At 38.3% G+C, this 20,198-nt stretch overlaps 2 protein-coding genes across 2 annotated transcripts in view; one reads left to right on the top strand and one right to left on the bottom strand.

Annotated features, from left to right (window-relative positions):
• The window catches only part of slc45a4a (solute carrier family 45 member 4a), a 59,543-nt gene extending 49,890 nt beyond the window's left edge, over positions 1-9,653 (top strand). Inside the window, exons 8-16 of the mRNA XM_079258806.1 lie at positions 1-256; positions 552-823; positions 994-1,155; positions 1,398-1,497; positions 1,582-1,662; positions 1,772-1,902; positions 2,849-2,917; positions 3,782-3,936; positions 4,343-9,653. The exon at positions 1-256 is cut by the window's left edge and continues 203 nt beyond it. Of these exons, the coding sequence (XP_079114932.1) occupies positions 1-256; positions 552-823; positions 994-1,155; positions 1,398-1,497; positions 1,582-1,662; positions 1,772-1,902; positions 2,849-2,917; positions 3,782-3,936; positions 4,343-4,529 (1,413 nt within the window). The 3' untranslated portion in view covers positions 4,530-9,653. The remainder of the gene's footprint in view (positions 257-551; positions 824-993; positions 1,156-1,397; positions 1,498-1,581; positions 1,663-1,771; positions 1,903-2,848; positions 2,918-3,781; positions 3,937-4,342) is intronic.
• A 3,915-nt stretch (positions 9,654-13,568) lies between these two features.
• LOC306769945 (G-protein coupled receptor 20-like) lies at positions 13,569-15,870 on the bottom strand (the record flags this gene model as incomplete). The annotated part of the gene is made up of 4 exons (XM_079258712.1): positions 13,569-14,159; positions 14,986-15,118; positions 15,193-15,449; positions 15,685-15,870. The coding sequence occupies 4 exons, from the start codon at positions 15,868-15,870 to the stop codon at positions 13,569-13,571; spliced, it is 1,167 nt and encodes a 388-aa protein (XP_079114838.1).
• Positions 15,871-20,198: the final 4,328 nt, after the last annotated feature.

Raw genomic sequence — 20,198 nt, 5'->3', positions numbered from 1 at the left:
AGCACGGGAAGCGAAGACCTGCTCCGCCCCCACCACAACAATCACCAAACGCACGCTCCTGCTCCGCGGATATCCCGCCTCTCAGCTTTCTTACAAGAAATGGAAAATGACGACGGGCAAGAAGCGCTGCTGAACAACCAGCTGAATGAGCAGCGGACCCTTAACGGGCGGCTTTTAGCCAGTGTAACCAACCCTGACAGAGACGGTAGCAGGCTGAGCTGTAAAGGACAGGCACACCGCGCTGGGATGGTTAAAGGTCAGGATCTAAATATTATCTGCTCTGAATAGTCATAGCAGGAAGAAAAATATCAATGAGGGAAATTATTTCTTAATATCATGACGACTTTGAATGTTAGAACTTTTATAAAATGAAACTTTGATTAAAACCTTTGTCTTTTTAAATTGAAATTTTACAGGAGTTGACTGATAGTATTGTTGTCAGAAACACTAGAACAGCTTTTAATCCTCCAGATGAAAAGATGTTCAGCAAGGAGTGGAAGATAAACCACTAATAAATCACTAAAATGTCATAATAAACCTTCCTCGTTTAGCTGCCAGTACTGGAGCTCCCATGCGGCAGCCACACCACCGTCACACCTTCTACCGCCAGCCATCCTGCACTTTCTCCTACTATGGGCGGGTGGGGAGTCACCGGTACCGCTATCGTAGAGCCAACGCTGCTTTTCTCATTAAGCCGTCTCGCAGCATGAACGACCTGTATGAGGTGGAGGCCCGGCACCGGAGGAGAAACAGAAGGAGGAGCAGAAACCGCAGTGGAAACACTAACTCCTCCAGCGGGGACACAGAGAGCGAAGAGGGAGAGGTCTTTACACTTTTATCTTTTTTTTTTTTTTTTTCACATTTTTGACCAACAAGCAGCAGTTTATATTTGTAGTGATTTTCTAATGATCTCATAATACACTCATGTCTGTTGTTTTCTCTTTGGCTGTGGCTCAGGTGCTGTTTTTCTTAATTCTCTTCTTTTCTCCCCAGGTTGAGACCACTGTGCGGCTGCTGTGGCTTTCCATGCTGAAGATGCCTCCAGAGCTGCTGCGGTTGTGTGCTTGCCACCTCCTCACTTGGTTCTCCATCATTGCTGAAGCCGTCTTCTTCACGGACTTCATGGGACAAGTCATCTACCAGGGAGATCCTACTGTATGAAAATCTGCCACGTGGGAAGAAAAAAAAACAGACAAAGAGGCAGTTAAAGATGTACTTCAGTGATTTGGTCTACCAGCATGTCTGCAGGGAAAAGAAAAGATCATGAGCATTGTTTTATAGTCTTACAGAGAGAAGTTTTCCAGCTGCCTCTTTGTCTCTTTGCAGATGTAAAATATTAGTATGACGAACTGTTCAGCTGAACAGTTTAAAACAAAATACATATCTGTCTTTCTCAGGCTCCTGCTAACTCAACAGCACTGGATAATTACCACAGAGGAGTTCAGATGGGGTGTTGGGGACTGGTTATATATGCCATGACTGCTGCTACATGCTCAGGTAACTGCATTCCCAGGACTGTTTTACGCTCTTTATGGACTGCACTTTTGTTTGAGTTAAAGTTGAAAAATCTCCCTCTTCCAGCTGTTCTTCAGAAGTATCTTGACAACTTTGACCTGAGCATTAAGGTCATTTACATTCTGGGGACACTTGGATTCTCAATAGGTGAGAAACCACCACCTTCCTAAAAAAAAAAAAAAAATAAGTAAAGATTACTGGGCTGCAACATTCAAGTGACTTCTTTCTTTTTTTCTTTTTGTTTTCTTCTCCATAGGAACTGCCATCATGGCAATCTTTCCTAATGTGTATGTTGCCATGGTGATGATCAGCAGCATGGGCATCATCTCCATGAGTATCTCCTACTGCCCTTATGCTTTGCTGGGACAATATCACGAAATGAAAGAGGTACAAGAATTCAGACATTTGTGGGGGATTTTTCACTCAGAGACCAGTAATAATAACATTTTATCCACATATTAAACAATTATGCACGTTTATTTTTGGTGTGCCAGATGTTACCACATTTCCTGTTATACAAGTCAAAAGACTCAATTATGTTGCATGAAAAATGCAGTTTTTAAAGTCTCAAACACATTTAAACTACCACTTCTTACCAAATGACTTTATTTGTCCCAGAGGGGAATTGCTCATGGTGTATGATCATTCTAAATTAACCTAAATGAACAACTATAATTGTTACTCATCTGAAGTAGTTTGATAGCATAATATTAATCAAATTCTGATCACTTCAACTGTTCTTGTGTACCCAGGATTGGCTCTTCTGGTCTTTGAGGGCCACTATTATGTAGATTTTTGTATGTTTCCCCGCTCCAACACACCAGATTTAAATCTGCTTGTTGTGAAGTTCTCTACAATGACCACTGATTGAATCCAGTGTTTGAAAGAAACATCAAAACTTCCTCTAAAGACCTACATTACCCACTCATATTGCATAGTAAACCTGCAGATGGTTCATGTTAGAAAACCTGCATTTTAAAAGAACTGAAGGGTCTCTGTCCACTGAAACATGAACAAGTTTTTATTTTTAACTGTTGGAAGTTTTACATTTTGAAGATGGAGCCTGAACTCCCAACAGGACTACTGGAAGTGCTTCTCAGAGAGGGGTAGCTGGAAATGTAGACCTGTTATGAATGCAGACTCATTTCAGAGAAAGTCTTATTAATGTTTCAGTGTAACAATATGTAAATAGCTCTAATAAAATGTAAGTATTATTATTAGCACAAACAACATGCTTCCTATTTGTTTCAGCTTAGGGGACATTTTTACAGCTTATGTAGTTTTCCTGTTTTTAAAGTACCACTTCTAACTGGTTTTTCCCTGACTCCTGCAGTACGTCCAACACAGTCCTGGTAACTCCCGCAGAGGCTTTGGCATCGACTGTGCCATCCTATCCTGCCAGGTTGGTATTCACACTTTGTTTATAATATTATATTTAAGGTGTAACCCTGTGAAAACAGAATAACACTGAAACCTCTCAATTTGCAAGCAACAGCTTTTCTGAACTATAATTCAAGATATAATTATAATTAATGGGTATTAGATATTTTTAGGCTTAGTCTTTTTCTACTTGAGGCATGAAACATTCAAAATGATCGACAAATATTATTCTGTTCTTTCAAAGTGCAAAATTGTTTTGTAGTTTTACATATTGAAGTACAAAACACCGGAAAATGTGTGGATCAGTGACCAATAAGGCTGCAACTCTGTTTAAATCAGAGCTCAGCCACTCTGGTAGGGCAATGTAATGCTGTGTCAGCTGAAATGGCTCTGGTCCTCAATATTTTACATGTTTCCTTGTCTACACGCACAACTCAAACTAATGGATCATGAACACACTTTTACAGATCCATTTAATCTTATTTAGGCATGTTGCAGCAAAACAAAAAAAAAATCTAAAACCTGCAGGACTCCCCGGGGTTGGTGATCCCTTGCTGTGATGTGTTTAGTTTAGTTTAGTTTAGTTTAGTTTAGTTTAGTTAGGATCCCCATTAGTTGTAGCAAGCTACAGCTATTCTTCCTGGGGTCCGGCACAATTATAACATCAAAAACAAAAACTTGTAAAAGTTACACAGCACATCAGCACTTCTGTTCAATCATGGAATACAAGCTATTTACATACTCAAATCCATCTCTTTAAATCCAATTTTACATACCAACTGCATGCATGTCATGTCCATTCGTGTTATATTCAGTACTTTACCATATTACATCGTGTGTTATGTTATTAATATGTATATAAGAAAATTGCGTTGTTGTTCTGCAGGTGTACATCAGTCAGATATTGGTTGCTTCAGCTTTGGGTGCTGTGGTGGAAGCTGTTCGCAGCGTTCGTGTCATTCCCATGGTGGCCTCTGGGGGCTCCCTCCTTGGATTCTTCACCGCCTGCTTCCTGGTCATTTACCCAGCTCCAAACAACGGGTAAGAAAGCAAACATCAACTCTTCTGTTTCTTTTTGTCAAATGCCAGATGGTTGCACCTTTGCTGTACCTTGTTGTGCTGTAAGGCATTGGGAAAAGGTGAAACAGGTGGAAAAGCTGCTTTGCATCTGAAACAGTGGCGCTGGTAGCCATGGAGATGATTGGACATGTGTGTAAACAGAGCATCTTCCTTTTTTGAGGCATTATGATGTGGTGGGCTTGTCTCCATCATTAAATGAGTATAACCCATGAGGTATCCCTGTTTGCTTTGTGTCCATTTTTATTAAACATGACCACAGCTTGCCTGGATGTCAGACTTAGCAAGAAAGTTGATTAACATCATCTCCTAGAGCTGAAACTTTAATCCTAAAATCTCAGCCTCAACAGATTTTCATTATATTTTACAGGGAGGGTGACTCGGCCAAAGCTTCAGAGAAAAAGGCCTTGACAACGCTGGAAAATCCCAACAGCAGCGACGATCCTGTTACAGCGGTGGTAGAGAAACCTAGCTTCCTAAAGCTCACCAAGGAGGGCAAAGCCGCCACCACCACCACCACCTCATCCTACCATATGGAAAACGAGTCAGCTCTGTGATTGGCTGACTGAGGTGCCACAGAAACTAATAAATCAACTGTTCAAGTCGTTGGTGTCGGACAAGACCAGACTGGTGGCTTCGACTGATCCAAAACATTCACTCTGCTGTGCGACCAGAGTCACAACTTATCAAACTCAACTCATGCTGGTGCAAGTACTGTGTAGCTCTCAGCAAAGCTCCCTCCACTCAGCCCTCGCGGACATTTTCGTGATCCAACAGTAATTATTTTGTTGTGATTTTTAGGGAGAGCTTGTGTCTGTCTCTCAGGGCCTTTAAGAGGTGCTACTGAGCAGCCGGCTGGATGGGAATCTTCAGGGGACTTTGATACTTTGATACACCTCCTCATCTGGGGTCACTTCAATCGAATGAACACATAAATAATGAACACTGCTGATGAACATTAGTCCTTGAAGCTGCAAACATTGGAAAAACAGATGCTGAAAATCGTTCTTCCTAACCTTGGAGTCGACTCGATCGAATCTTTGCGACGCTGAAGCTGATTGATGTGGACGTTTGTCTGCTGACTTGGGGTCTCAAAACGGAGCCATCATGTGCCCCAAAATAACCATGACGACTCGCTCGGCTTTGTGGGACTTTTACAGCACTCTCCGACAGTAGCTTTAAGACTCTAAAGACGTTTGGAAGTGGCATTTTGGAAACTCTGATCTCGAGTCCCCCAAACTGGTTGCAGATGTTTTTGTTTGTGTGCTCTTTAAGCAGGAGTGCTAAAATCTTTAATTAACCCTTATTGCATGACAAATAATCTGTCATATATCACATGATCTACTCAGAAATATTGAGCATGAGCATAAAGCTGTAAATCCTCAGAAGAAAGATGCAATGCGTGCAGAGAACAGGGCATTACAATCCAAAATATAGTTTTAACTGGCGACTCGCGAGGATTTTTGTGTGTTTTGACGAATCTCAGTTAACCTACGTGCTGCATGTTAGACGAGCAGAGAAGAGACAAACCAAACTTTTAAGAAAATGCTGTGAGAACAATGTTTGTCAGTAACTGCACATGAGCTGAGCCGCTGTTGTAAAAAAATTGTTATGGATTTTAGTGAGAAAAATATTTAAAGATTCAGACTTTTGCAATTTGGGTTTCAACTTTTCCACTTGGGGGACATCAGCAGGACGTTGCTTCCTGACTTTGTTGAGTGCTGAGATGCTTGTTGCTCAAGGTTAATCAGAGTATTGAGGTCCTGTCCTGTTGTTCCACATTAATGGGCCAAATATAACCAGTAAGAAGAGGCAGAGAGGAGTATGTCACAGCTGGTGCTCATTACTTGTCTATGTGTGGATTTGCACTGGAGGATGGAGGGTGTTGTTAGAAGCCGAGAGGAAGACTGGGAATATTTTCACTTTTAGACAACACTTTGACATGTTGTGAAACGCTCTCATTGTTTCTGGTAATTACATGCTAAGATTTATGCATCTGTGCTGAAAATACAAAATGAGAGCTTTTGTCAGATGTGAAGTTATTTATTGGAAATTTTTTTTTTTGGAAATGAAAGGTTTTAATTCCCATGTAGGCAGCTGCGTTGGGCTGTAAGCATTGCTGTACTCTGCCTTGCAGAAGCTCACCAGTTGTGCTTCAGCTCTGGCAAAGTGGTGGTTTCCAGATGTGGACTCATGTAGAGCTAAATATAGGTAAATTTAGCTGCATTTGGACTGACTATAAACCACGTGTGATGACCTGGTTTTAAGTGGGACTTGATTCAGTTTCTGCACTTGAGTCTGACTTTGGAGCTTTATTGAAGCCGTGAATGGGACAAACATTGCCTCTACCCTGCTAAATTTGGGACTCTGCTATTAGATATAGTTCTGAGTTGTTTCTGGGATAACTAGGTGAACATTTGACGTCATTAAAGAGGCCCTGTGGACCCAGACAGTTGATTTAGGACAAGTGAAGCAGCCAGATTCAAAAGCTGCAATGTGAAAGCGCTATGGTTGCATCTGCTGACGGCAAGCAGCAGGAGCAGTAACGTGATGGAGATGAGGAAGTGAAACTGCTGAGTTTAGCTTTAATTTAACCTTCATTAACATCCAAAAACATTAGGGAAACTAATAGTGTTTAACACCAAGGCTTACCCAGAGATTGTATAGAACTATCAATACTTATTGACATTAAGTGAACAGAGATAAAGTCATCTTAATCTTTTGAATGTTTTCCTTGCTGATGTTGCTAAAAACAAACTTGATAAGCTAAATGAAAGATTTATAATTGTGTGTTGTGCTGTTTCTTTTCTGACAAATCAAATGTTTGTTGCAATAATTGCTCCCTTTTAATCAGCTGCAGATGGGACAGTGGAAGTCGTTTTTTCTAGCAGAGCAGAGTTGTTTGAAGATTTCTCAAAACTATTTCCAGTGTGGGTTTTTCCTTTTCCCTCGCTGCATCTGTCGGGGTGAGAAGTTGCAGATTTGGGTCCTTTTTTATATTTAGCTCAAACAGCTGAAACAAGCAACTTGAAAGGAGAAGAAATGTATGCTTCAGTGGGCTGATTAACGGTTGAAAGAAGGTTTTATGAGCGTAGAAAGTGATTTTTCAGATTTGGCAAGAATTTACTGATTATGATGCTGTTGGGAGTTTTTTTTTTTTTTTTTTTTTTTACATTTGAATATCGTTTTGGTGCAGATTTGATTTTAGATTTCACGTTTTCAGGTACATTCAGCAAGATTCAGAGCAGATCAGAGCGAGTATTTTGCTTCTTGTTCCAGACATAGAGCAGGAATGATGTGGGAAGACAGTAAGATATAGATGTCAGAGTTTTGAGTGGCTTACGTAACCACAATTTCTTTTTCTTTGTAAAAATGGATGCAACGCTGAAGTTAAACGACAAGCATAAAGACTTAAAGAAATAAATGTAAGACTTTGGGTTTGGGAAGTTTGCGTGCACCAGCAGCAATGTGCATGTATAGAAAACCAAAGTAAGTTTCTGTACTTATCACTAAAGCTTGTTTTGTCCCAACAGGTCAGGGGTGTATTTTCTAATGCATGACTGGAAGTTTGTTTATTTTTTTGTTTGACTTTAAATGTGTAACATGTACTCTTTAAGCTGGAGCATTGTGCTTGATCAGGGTCAGTACGCTCCAAACTAGCATGTGAGTTTTATACATTTTTGCACAAGTATCAGATAGCATTCGTCACCCTGCTTTTCAACACAACTCACAAGTGGACGGACATTGAAATCTGTTCAAATATGAGATTTATGTTAACAAGAACCTCCAGGCTGCAAATACTTGAAGTGCAACATGAGTGTTTCTGCTGCGATGCAGCAAGAAAAATCTTTGATTTGAGAGGAGTTTAATGCTGTTTAATGTCCCAAGCCTTTCTAACCTGAATGTCCAGACGGAGCGGCCGCTCGCTCGGCATGCTGGGAAATTGAGTTCTTAATCGTTGATTCCATCTCATGATTTAAAATGTTTTGTTTAAAAAAAAAAAAAAAAAAGTCAATGAATGTGAGTTGATTTCATCTGAAATCATTCTTGTTTTGATGTCCGAAAAGCCAGGGTGGGCGTCCTGACATTGCACAAAACTTGCACATTGTAAGTTTAAAAAATAAAAACAGAGAAAAAAAAAAAGTACAAAAATGTTGCAAAAGGAAGAAAGAAGCAACTGTGGATATTTATTTTTTTGAGCTTTTATCTCTGTAAAAGACACTTTTCACTTAGTTTCCAAAAAGTTGAAGTAAAGCTGTTCTATTTGTTGTTACAGGAGATTTTACAGGCATGAACTGGACTCGGAGTGTGTGTGTGTGTGTGTGTGTGTGTGTGTGTGTGTGTGTGTGTGAGAGAGAGAGAGAGACAGAGAGAGAGAGAGAAAACAGTTGTTCATGTATTAAGCAAAACACATGTTACAAATGTCATCTGTGTTTTTTTTTTTTTTTTTCCCCCTTTGGTTCTTCTTCACTGTTCCTTAAAATCACCTGGTTTACACTTAGCTCTGGAAATATCCGTAGCAATACTGAAAGTTCTTTTCTTTTTTGACTCCATTCTGGTATAGAAAATGTTTTTTCTTTTTTGTTCTTGTTCTTTAGATTTTAGGCCGGGCCACGCACAATAGTTCGACCTTCGCACTTTTCAGCGGCAGCCATGTTGGCTCCACCGTCTGAATCACTGAATGAATGTGGAGACACGGTGATGCCGCAGCCATGCAGTTTGTCAAACCTGTCTAAGGTCATTGCGTGTGGCTCTGTCTTTAGCGCTCTGTGTTTTAAGATTGAGAGAGATGCCTATATACTCTGATTTTTAATAGAGATTAAATCAAGAAGAATATTCGAAGAATGGGAAAGCAAATATTCAGTGTACCATACGTAATATGCCTTGTCGAATTGTTAAGAAAAAAAATATGTAAATATACATATTTCTCTTTTAGTTTCTTCTTTTTTGCTGCTATAAAGAAAGGATGATTATTTTTGTTAGGTTTTTTTTTTTCTATAAAAATCTGTATATATCTCTATGTTATGTAAATATGCTTGAGCCTTTATACGTAGGACTCTGGATGAACACTGTATGGAACACAACTTTAAAATATGTTAAGAAGTACACAATTACGTCTCTGTTTTATTCTGATTTCTATCAAAACCCCAAAATATGGAGAAATTTAGGAAGGTTCAAAATTAGTTAAAATACAAAAGACAAATATTAAATAATTCTATCCAGAACCCTGAAAATACATATTGTATTTTATATTTCTAAGTCAAAAATGTAAAAAAAATAATAATGTTGCAAGAAAAACTTGCTGGGGTTTTTCCTCTCCGTGCCTACCCCACAGGTCAGTTTTACTTTTGTTTTTTCTTATTTTTTATCTGGAACTAAATTTAGATGAAGGAGAATTGAAAAATAATTGATCTAATTTACATCCACTTGTGCAGAGGGTGGGTCAGATTGAAAATTTTACCTCATTTTTTAGCTGACTTTTTTTTTTTTTTTTTTTTTCCTCAGAAAGGCTCTGTAGAAATATATAATAAATGCTACTGTCACACCACCCCCAACCCACCCACCAAAAAAAGTTCATTGGATCAAAAATTCCCAGCTGATATCTGCTGTTCCACTTTACAAGGATTGGTGTGTTTTAATGGCTACAGCTTGTTTAATCTTGTGGCCTGTGACCGAAATCTATTGCATGTAATGATAAAAATATATTCTATACAGATGTTCTCACTGAGACATGGTCTCTCAAGCAAAAACAGAATAAAATACAAGAAAAAAAAGAACAAATTTCTAAGGGTTTTTCTTTCATTTATTGTCCGTTAGTTTAGTTTTTTCCAAGTTGTTGACTGTGCAGGAAAATGCCTTGTCTTGCTCTCTAAGCACTGAGGGAACTCTAAATGTAACAACATACTTGACGGAAAGGGTACGACTGCTACGATTGTGCATCCTGTTGCCACATAAATATGTCAGGAATACATCAAGTATGGATTGAGATTGTGAATTATAATTTAAATTATGCCAATGCAATAGTAGCGCATCATGACGATCACAGCCAGTTGACCAGTCAATACAAAATGCAACGTTTAGTAAGGATTATGCAGCTTGTCATGAACTTTGATAAAAATCAGAAATCTGTTGCGGTAGCATGTGGGGATTTAATAAGGAAGAACTGCAGGCACTTCCTTTGTTTCTATAAACAGCATAACCTCTGTTATGTTACAGAATGCATTGAATCCCTGACCTACAACATGATACGTACTTTTTAACCAGGTCTGTCTACATGTTCAGTATAATCAAACAACCACAACTGAAGACGAAAGGGAATTTCATAAATCATGATCTTTTCACATTTTCCACAGGGAGGCAGATGGAAATTGATAGAAAAGGAGAGAAGAATAAGACAAAAGAACCACTGAAATTTGAGGGAAGAATTTATTTCCTGTGGTTGACTTATCTTTGCACAGTAATTTGTCGTCTCAAACCACCTAAAACTTCTCACTAACTCTTACAGATCTTTCTGGATCTGTGAAGCTTCTGAAATTCTTCATTTGAGTCATTGTGGGTTTAATCTGGAGAATCTATAAAATTCTTTTTACTCAACGCAAGAAAAAAAAACTGTGCATTTGAACTCGCCATGGAAAATAACAACTTCATGTGTGACAAATAATTATGCAGTTATGTTAACCAGCAGGTTTGTGTAGCTCAGAAAAAGGATTAACAACACACTGCTTCTGTAATTGCCACACCTTGAGGATTAGAATTGCAGATTTAAAAAGAAGAGGCTTTAACAAAGTGAGACTAGAGCTGGACAGACTAATACTTGCATTTAAACCTTGTTTTGAGACAAATCATCTTAACTCAGCATCTTGAAAGAAACCAACGTATTTTCCACGATGCCTTGTGACATGACTGCTGAGAGAGGAAAAGGAGAAAACACCACTGCGCTCGCCTCAGCTCTTTCCGTGCACAGAAACCAGAGAAGGAACCTGAAACTAGTTTGTGTCTGACACAGACTCCATGTGGCAGCAGGTCCAGCTGATGGTAAGAATGTGTGTGTGTGTATGTGTGTGTGATGTACTGAGGTATACATTTACAGACTCACACATCATGTTATATGAACTGTAATGACCTGCAGGGATTAAAGAAAATGTCGCTCAATTTAAACATTCACATTCCCTCTTCAGCTAATTCTTCATATGATAATTGTAGATTGAAATGCTTCTTGTTTTATATAAGGTCAATAAAAACAAACAAAAAAAAAAAAATGCATTTTTTGCATTTAGTTTGGAGGGATTACCTGTTTATTGTGAATAGTTTCTGTTGTCATATTTTCTGTTCAATTTTGGGACAAAATGTTTTATTTATTTAAGTTTTATTCTGACATAATCTACTTTGTCAGCAGAAAAATAGACCTGTTATCCTAGTGTTAATTCTTAGAGGAAAAACGTAAATAATACATCAATAGTATTAAAAATTTGAAAAAGTCAAAAAGAAAATCAAAATAAAAAATAATTAATAATTTGGAGATAATTGTGTATCTTATGGATAAGTTATTTATGATTGAAAAGGTATTTGCTGTCTGCAAGTTATTTATTTTTGGGTTCTTATCTTTTAATCTTAGCTGTGAATTAGAATAGCGTAAAGATTTTTACAGATCATGACTTCCTGCTGTGGTGAAACACTGTCCTCTGGTGGGATAAATCGGACAGACCAGGGGTATTAGACATAGGGCTCTACGGGAGCACAGGTTCCAGGGGGGAAATGAATCCTAAAAATGATCACTTCTGTCACCAGTATACACACTGAGACAGGACAGGGATGGAGAGGACAGAGACATCTGCTGAGGAAGTGAGTCTGAAGGCCTTAACGGGACATCTGACTCAGAAATTTAGGGTTTTGTTACTAGATTCAAGTAATACAAACCAATAAATATATGTTAACCTGTCCATTACTGAAAGCATGGTGATCCAGAGAAAGACAAGGTGATGTAGGTGAATGAAGAAAGAGTCCAAACAGAGACAGAAGCACAGCTCCTTCCACGAGTGGGTCTGATTTAGAAAAAATAAGCCACAGGACCAGACAAAAGACACCGACAAGCTGCCCACAAGGTAGTTTTAGTGCACACAACAGTGCATGTCATGTCTTTTTTCTGTCGATAATTAAAGTAAAATTTCACTATGTGCTTTAAATGATCTCATGGCTTCTTTTACTGTATTCTACATGAAGGTAAAACTACAGAGTATAATCATCTGATCCTGGTTGGATCAGTCTACAGAGATAATGAATTTAACCTGTAAAAGGCTCCTTACTGGAAGGTTCCTGCTTCCATCTAGGTTGGGAACTTTTCCTGTAGTTTGTTCTTTCCGTGCATAAATGATGTAGAAGTGGACTTAGTTATGGTCTGTGGCTTCAAACTTTTAGCATTTCTATCACCGTATCCAGAAGAACTCAACAGGAGAATCATAGTAAGGTCATGGTAAGTTCTCTCATACCACACACAACCTTCTGTCTAAAAAAACATTAAAGCAACTGGAGATCATTACAAAACTGCTCTTTAACGTTTTTCACTTATTGTTGTCATGATTTCAACACTGACTGATAGAAACAACTTAGTATGGAATCTGTGATGGCTTTAAATCTTAGAGGCATCCCAGGGATGGTGCATGAGCTTCATGGTCCTAATTAGCATTACTGGCAGCACCAAAGAAGGTGTGGAAGAACAGAGGACTGCACTCTTGCTAATGCTATTCCTGCTTCTGGTTGAACTGGTTTCTATACTTCACTGGTTGTTTTTAATGCTTTACAAAATGCATGTGTTTTGTCTCCGTTATGTTGCAGCTCAATGAGCCTGAGTCTGAGCACACTGACATCACAGGTTGACAGCTGTGAATTTCCGATTCACAAGTGAATGAATCTGTTCTGACTGGACAAAGGTGAAAGAAAACATCGAATCCTCAGAGCTGCAACAGAGACGACGCTCATATGAATCACAGTAAAAAAAAAAAAAAAAACACTTTGATTTCCACAAATCATTAACTGGACCTGAACGAGAGAATATGATAAGGAAGCTCAAACAAGAAGCAGATTAGTCAGTTTAATAAACACATTAAGGCAGCAGCGATCTTGTGTTCTGAATTTACGGCTGTTAAAAATCCAGAAAAATCAATTAAATTGATTTTAAATAATGCAGCGGTCACATGCCTGTAGAGGTTATACTTCTCTCTATAGTACTACATTGAAATATTTATTAAAGTGATAAAAAGACCATCTGTACCCTTGAAAGAAAAAAAAATATTTGGGAGGGGGGTTACAGAATTATTGGCTTAAATACACAATTATATGTTTAAATCAATCATACACCAATAGACACACCAGAGGAAATGCAAGGTTCAAAGTTTTAAAGCAAAAATATCCATTTGTGGTCCAGCATTATCTCTCATGAGTTGTAGGACAACAGTAACAGTTAGGTTGGGGGAGTTGATACACTGGGAATATGCTTGTTGTTGTATGTTTGTGTCTTTTTGTCATCAGTCTAACAATCTTCTGAAGTCTCGATCACTCTGAAGATTCCATTACTGGTCAATAAAAGGGGCGTGGCCAGTCTAAACAGGCAGGTCTGTGGTGGCGGCAGAAAGCGGTGTGCTGGTGATTGTAAATGTGGCCACGCTCTGAGCTAACGCCAGAACTGGACCTGGACATTTCTTCATTGAATTCCTCTCCACTTCTCCACCACTTGTATTCCCCACCCCATCATCCTCCTCCCTCCCTCCCTTCCTCCTCATCCTCCACATCCTCTTGAAGCTGTCCGTCACAAAGCAGTACACCACCGGATCCAGGCAGCTGTTCAGGCTGCTCAGGCTTATTGTGATGTGATAGGCCAGCACATGGCCCACCTCCTGCCTTTGCCCCTCACCTACTGGGATTCTGACTTGGAAGTAAACCAGGACCTGCCGCAGGTGGAAAGGTGTGAAGCAAACAGTAAAGACCACCAGCACAGTGGCTAAAAGCCTGATGGCACGAGTCCTTCTCGCTCTGCTCTGCTGGGGCATCAGGCCTTGGTTGGATGAGAGGAAACAGGTGAGGCGGAGAGTGAAGCCCACCACGGCAAGCATGGGGAGGAGAAACTCCAGGACTATGAGGTAGAAGTGAGCAGGGAGAACTACGCAGGAGGAGCTGAAATTCAACACTGTGGTCTACAGAGAAAATGAGATATTTATTGATAATGTTAAACTCGTTTCAGTACAAAAAGGAGCATTTCCAACCTGTATACCATCAGCACTCTGCCTGTCTGTTTTCTGATTGGATTAAAACATTTGCATTGCCCCCTACAGATTAGACTTTGGACCTCAATATCAGTTTTGAACCAGTGATGAAGCACTTTTAAAGCATCACACTTGCAGCCTTGTTTTGTCCTAAAACATGTATTTTCCTTTTTGACATGGAAAACTGTCATCTACACTAAAATGCTTAAACATAAAACAACATGCATGATTTCTGTAGAAAAAACTAAGATTACAGAGAAAGAAGTTGCTGGATGTTAGTGAGGTAAAATGGTATTTAATTCAGTTTTTCGAAATGTTTTTGTTTGTTTTGGTCTTTTGCTTTAGTTGGTGTGTATTTAGAATGAGGGCTTTGAGTTTATTTCAGGGTTTCTCTTGTTTTACATGAGTTATACACAAGATTCAAACAAAAGTTTAAACTGTTTGGTGTTTATATACTGTTTAATAGGATTAAAGCAACCAAAGTATGTGGCTAGGTTTACAAAAAGATCCTGATTAAAAATCCCTTTAGAGACGGTGTAACTGCCCCTTCCTTTACTATACTTTATAATTTATCTGCTATATGAAACCAAAACTAAACTTAATCCTTGATTTTATTTTAAATGTGTGTTTATTAAGCCCAAATGAGGTATATTCAGGTTAGTTTATACATGAGAATCCCTTTTTTTTAATTTTCTGTTTATTTCTCTAATATATGATTGTTGTCTGATTATGTTATGTATGAAGTTTATGTCCTTACCTGAAAAGAGTAGGTGACCACAAGTGCAATTACCCACACAGTCGCACTGATACACCTGGCTGCTACTGTGGTCCTCAGTCGATGGAGCGTGCTTGTTGCCCGGACGACGGCAAGGTATCTATCTACACAGATACTGTGAGGAGGACAGAACAGGCATTTTTTTGCTGTAGCTTGTTTATGTTTTAGAGATGAATGAAAGTTACCAACCTGGTCAAAAACAGGATGCTGCAGTACATGTTGACAAAATAGCTGAAGGTGTGGACGTAGGAGCAGGCCACGCAGCTACCTCCGCTATGGTACAGAGCAATACGAGCTGGCAGTGAAAGTGCCACCAGCAGGTCAGCTACAGCCAGGTTTATAGTGTAAACCACTGACGCTGAAGAATTGATGGAGGCCCCACAGAAAACATAGAGAGCCAGAGAGTTGAGGACCACACCAACCACCAGCATCACACAGTTACACACCTGCAGCAGGAAGAGATGGGTTTACATCAGATACAGTTATTATTTTACCTGTTAAACAGAGTTAATCTCATAATTGGCATCACAGATGGTGTTAATCTCTTAAATAGGATCTTTGCATTAACCTATGTTTTATTTTTACACTCAGGTTTAAAATTAAGATGCTTACAGCAAAGCCTCTGAGTTACCAGTTTTAGCTGTAGATTATCTTAAGTTGTGCTCCATCATTTCATCTTACCATCAGTGAGACCCAGACGGCGTAGAAGTCTTGGTACAGCTGCAGATCCAAATGGGCTAACCTATGCATGTACGGCACCCCCCACTGCTGATCCCAGGTGCTGCAGTTGGTCTGGTTGGAGGAGAAAAAGGGACAGAGGGGCTTGGTGGTGGAGGTGGAGCTCATATTTGTAAGAAGGGGCTCCATTAATGACAGAATGGCTGCAGGACAGCAGGAGAGAAAAAGATGTGAGAAAAGCAGATATTGTACTCTCAGAATGAATAAAATTAGATATTTGCATATTTCCAGCGTGATTTGTTAGTACTGACAGAGATTTTCAAACTCTAAAATAAGTTGGCACAATATTCAACTTTTGGTCATGTTTAATAAATAAGTATTTGACATTACAGCTTTTATCACCAGTCAAAGAAGATGCTCTTACATTAACCTTTCCTATGAATTAATTTAGCTCAGTATGACAATGTATATGAAGCTGTACAAGACATACAGGAGATATCTTCGAAAGTTTTAGTTTAGGTTCAGTGGACCTACTATGTCTTTTACTGATAGTTTGTAAACAAAGTATATATATCTATGGGGGTTTAAGGCCAGGTCTGTCTGAACCTTGGGAAATAAAGTACCGAGCAATACTTCAAATGACATTTAACCTAATTTATATCTAATAACTTGTTTCTTTTGAAAGCAAATCAAATCAAATCCAATTTGATTTAAAAAGCAATACAAAGCGATTTGCATAGTAAAACAAGTTTATGAATATTAAAATAAAACAAGCCTCTTAAAAATATTCTAGTTTCTCTTTTGTACACTTACACATATGTATATATTCACACACACACACACACACACACACACACACACACACACACACACACACACACACACACACACACACACACACACAAGTAAGTAAGTACTCCTCCAATTCTCCCCATTTCTCTCTTCCTCCCTATTCTACTCAAACAAGAACTCAAACCTCTATTTTCAGTCTCTTAACTGAATCTAACTATAAGAAATACTAAAAAATGAAACATTATAAAAGATAAGAAACATCTGGCTTAATGCTGTTGTGAGAAAAACCATAGTTTGGAGATCCATCCACACCAGGAATCACCCCATCCATGACCAAGGAAACACCATTGAAGGACCCACCCTGATAATGCCAGGCAGAGTCCCCACCACAGCAACCATGCATACCAAGCCGTCAGAGCCCCCAGTGTGGTGGGTCTCCATGAGGGCAATGGTTGAGTTCAAAATAGTAAAAAGTTAAAACAAAGATAAAATAAATGTAAACACAAGCGGAAGTTGAAAAAGATATGTTGAAGAAAAACTAAAATTGGGTTAAATAAAACAAGAGTAAAACATAAATTGACAAAATAAATACAAGTAAATAGATAAATGATCGGTTAAAAGCTAAAGTAAAAGATACATCTTCAGCTTCTTCTTTTAAAAAATATTAATAGTTTCTGTAGACTTGAGGTTCTCTGGCAGGTTATTCTACATACAAGGGCCGTAAAGGTGGAATGAAGCCTCGCCGAAGGTTTTAATCCTGACTTTGGGAACAATTAAGAAGCCAGTATCACATGATCCATGAGGGTCCATAACTTAAAAGGAGTCAGATAAATAAAAAGGCCCAAGACCATTAAGACATTTATATATGACTAAAAAAACTTCAAATCAATCCTGAAAAATGTGTGGAGGCAATTCAGCAATTTAAAAACTGGTGTAATGTATTCCTGCCATCTGGTCCTCATCAGAACATTTGCCACTGAGTTCTGGGGTAATTGAAGGTTAGAAACAGATTGTCTGGGATGACATAAAGATGGGAAGATGGTAAAATCCTGTTTATTTGACATTTCCAATGTCAGAGATGAAGAGGAAATCTTGAAATCACACACTAAAAAAGTTTGAACATTGTAATTTTGGTAAAATGATCTCTCTCGTCTTCAAGACCGATAATTGAAACTTTACTTTTGTCCTGGGTGAGCTGTAAATAAGTCTCTGCCATCCATGACTTTATATCTAAAATACAGTTTAAAAGGAGGTTACTTGGCTCTGTAGGGACACGTGGCGATGTAAAGCTGTGTATTATCGGCTGTGATATTCATACTGTGTCTCCTGATGACATCCACAAGTGGCAACATGTACAGATTAAAAAGTATTGGGCCTAAACTTGATCCTTGGGGAACCCCACACTGAATTTTAAGGGTCTTTGAGGAGCATGTATCCATACTTCCAAAAAACTGTAGATCTGTGAGATAGGTGTAAAACCATTTTAAAACAGTTCCTGAGACTCCAACCAGGTAAAATTAAAAAGCTTGTTCAAAAATTTTTCTGCTTATTTCACATTTTCTTTCTTGCTTTCACTGCGTTCCACTGTGTTAGATACACTTTGGATACTGTGTGTGTTTACCATGTTTCTGTAGTATTCACACTTGTAGAAATTTAATTTTACACTGCACTTTAGGCAGCTGTAATTGGCTTAAAGTGCTTTATAAATAAAGTTGTGTTGGATGGGATTGGAATTTATACTTGAACTCTCACAAAGTTTGTTAGAGGTGTGTATCTCAACCTTTTTCTTCAGAATAAACAGACTGAAACATCTTTCCCTTTTAAAGTGAAGGGATGACCCCTGATTGTCTTCATTTGCAGATACACACACAAAATCTAAGGAACAAAGCAACAACCGCTACAGATGAAGAAGTCGGCATAAGAAGTTATTCCAGACAGACTTTAGAAATCTTCATCTTATAAACAATGTCCTCTGCAGAGATGAGTGAATCCATCTTCATTTGCTCTCTGGGAGGATGTGACTCTTTCAACAAAGTGAAGTACAAGGCCTGGTGTATTACTTTAAACAGAGTGTACTGTATTAACACGAGCCATATCAGTGCTGCCGTCTAACACACTTCATGGTCTTGTGTTGACTTAAACGCAAGATATGTTTGTCTTTGCAAGGTATTGCATAAATTTGGTGAATGGAACATCCTGTTTGAAGGAGAGGATGATTTAAAATCCAGGCAAAAATACATTGTTCTCTTTCAAAACGCTTAACTTTAGAGGAATGCTCTGACCCCAAAATAGGACAGAATTTTAAAAGAGACTCTGATTTGACTTCACGATGTAAAGATATATTACATTTATGGATTTGTTTAGTATGTTTTAAGCAGTAATTGCCAAACAAGTTATACACAGACTCAACTTGATTTAAGTAGAATTTTGAAAACTGCTTAGCTTTGGAAAAGCTTTAAATCAAATTTTATGATTTTTACATCTAAAGTGTGGGATGAGAAGACATAATATATGCATTAATTTCCATAAAAGCATGCAATTCTAAAGTACAAAAGACAACTGGTATAAGCTCCAAATATGTCTTTCCTTTCGTTTCCCTGTGGATACCAAAGACGGGTTCTCCTGTCTCCTGATCAACTCCAAAAGAAGACTATCCACCCAAAGAAAGATGATTAAAACACATCTGAAAACTGGGATTAAAATGTTAAAATGGAGCCCTCAGGTCCTCAAATGTACAAATTACACTACTGTCGTTCAAATTCAAATGAGGTACATGCTTGTGTACATATTCATATATATATATATATATATATATATATATATATATATATATATATATATACATATATATATATATATATATATATATATATATATATATATATATACACATATATATATATATATATATATATATATATATATATATATATATATATATATATATATATATATAAATGTATATATGTATATATATGTATGTATAATGAGACATTAAATTAAAATAACATCATTAACACTTCATTAACCACTTGTGGGGAAGTTGTAATGATATAATGACATCCATAGAGAGAAAAAAATCCTCATATAGTAGTTTCTTGCAATTTGCAGACGCTTGTGTGGGAAGCATCCTGCAGAACAGAACCGAGACTTAAAAGTAAGTCTCATGTGCTCTGAACTGAATTATAATGTCTAGAATGTACAATGTCTAAAAAAAAAGGAGAAAAATAAAGTAGAAGCCATCAATCAAGGTTCAGTGAAGTCACAGAAAATATATTTTTCAAACATACCTGGTGAAAGCAGTGACGATGATTAAAGTCACAAAATAGCAAACTCCTGCTCCTTATGCCTTGCAATGAACTATGATGCATTAATTCTACCTATTTTTTATCTCCTGTTCTTTGTGTCCTGACCTGTCTGTAATTGTTAAATGAGAGATGGTGAGAACAGACTTGATACATGAACGTCTGGGTGGGGGTGGGGTGGGGGGTGGGGGGGGGGGGGGGGGGGGGGGGGGGGGGGGGGGGGGTTGTGTCTTGCAGTGACCTCCTTTCGTGTCTTCATCCTGAGTCCAGAGGAAAAAAAATCCCACAGATATTATAGATTAGATTTATACACTGAAAATTGTATGGCTGCGCCTGTTCTATTTATACTCACATGTATAACTTTAAACAGATTTGGGACAGGTGTTTCTCTGTACTGAAGCTTGAGTATTGTGTCTTCAC

The sequence above is a fragment of the Telmatherina bonti genome (genome assembly GCF_933228915.1).
Source record: "Telmatherina bonti genome assembly, chromosome: 19".
In the NCBI taxonomy this organism is placed as follows: Eukaryota; Metazoa; Chordata; class Actinopteri; order Atheriniformes; family Telmatherinidae; genus Telmatherina; species Telmatherina bonti.
This window is presented reverse-complemented; position numbering and strand designations above follow the sequence as displayed.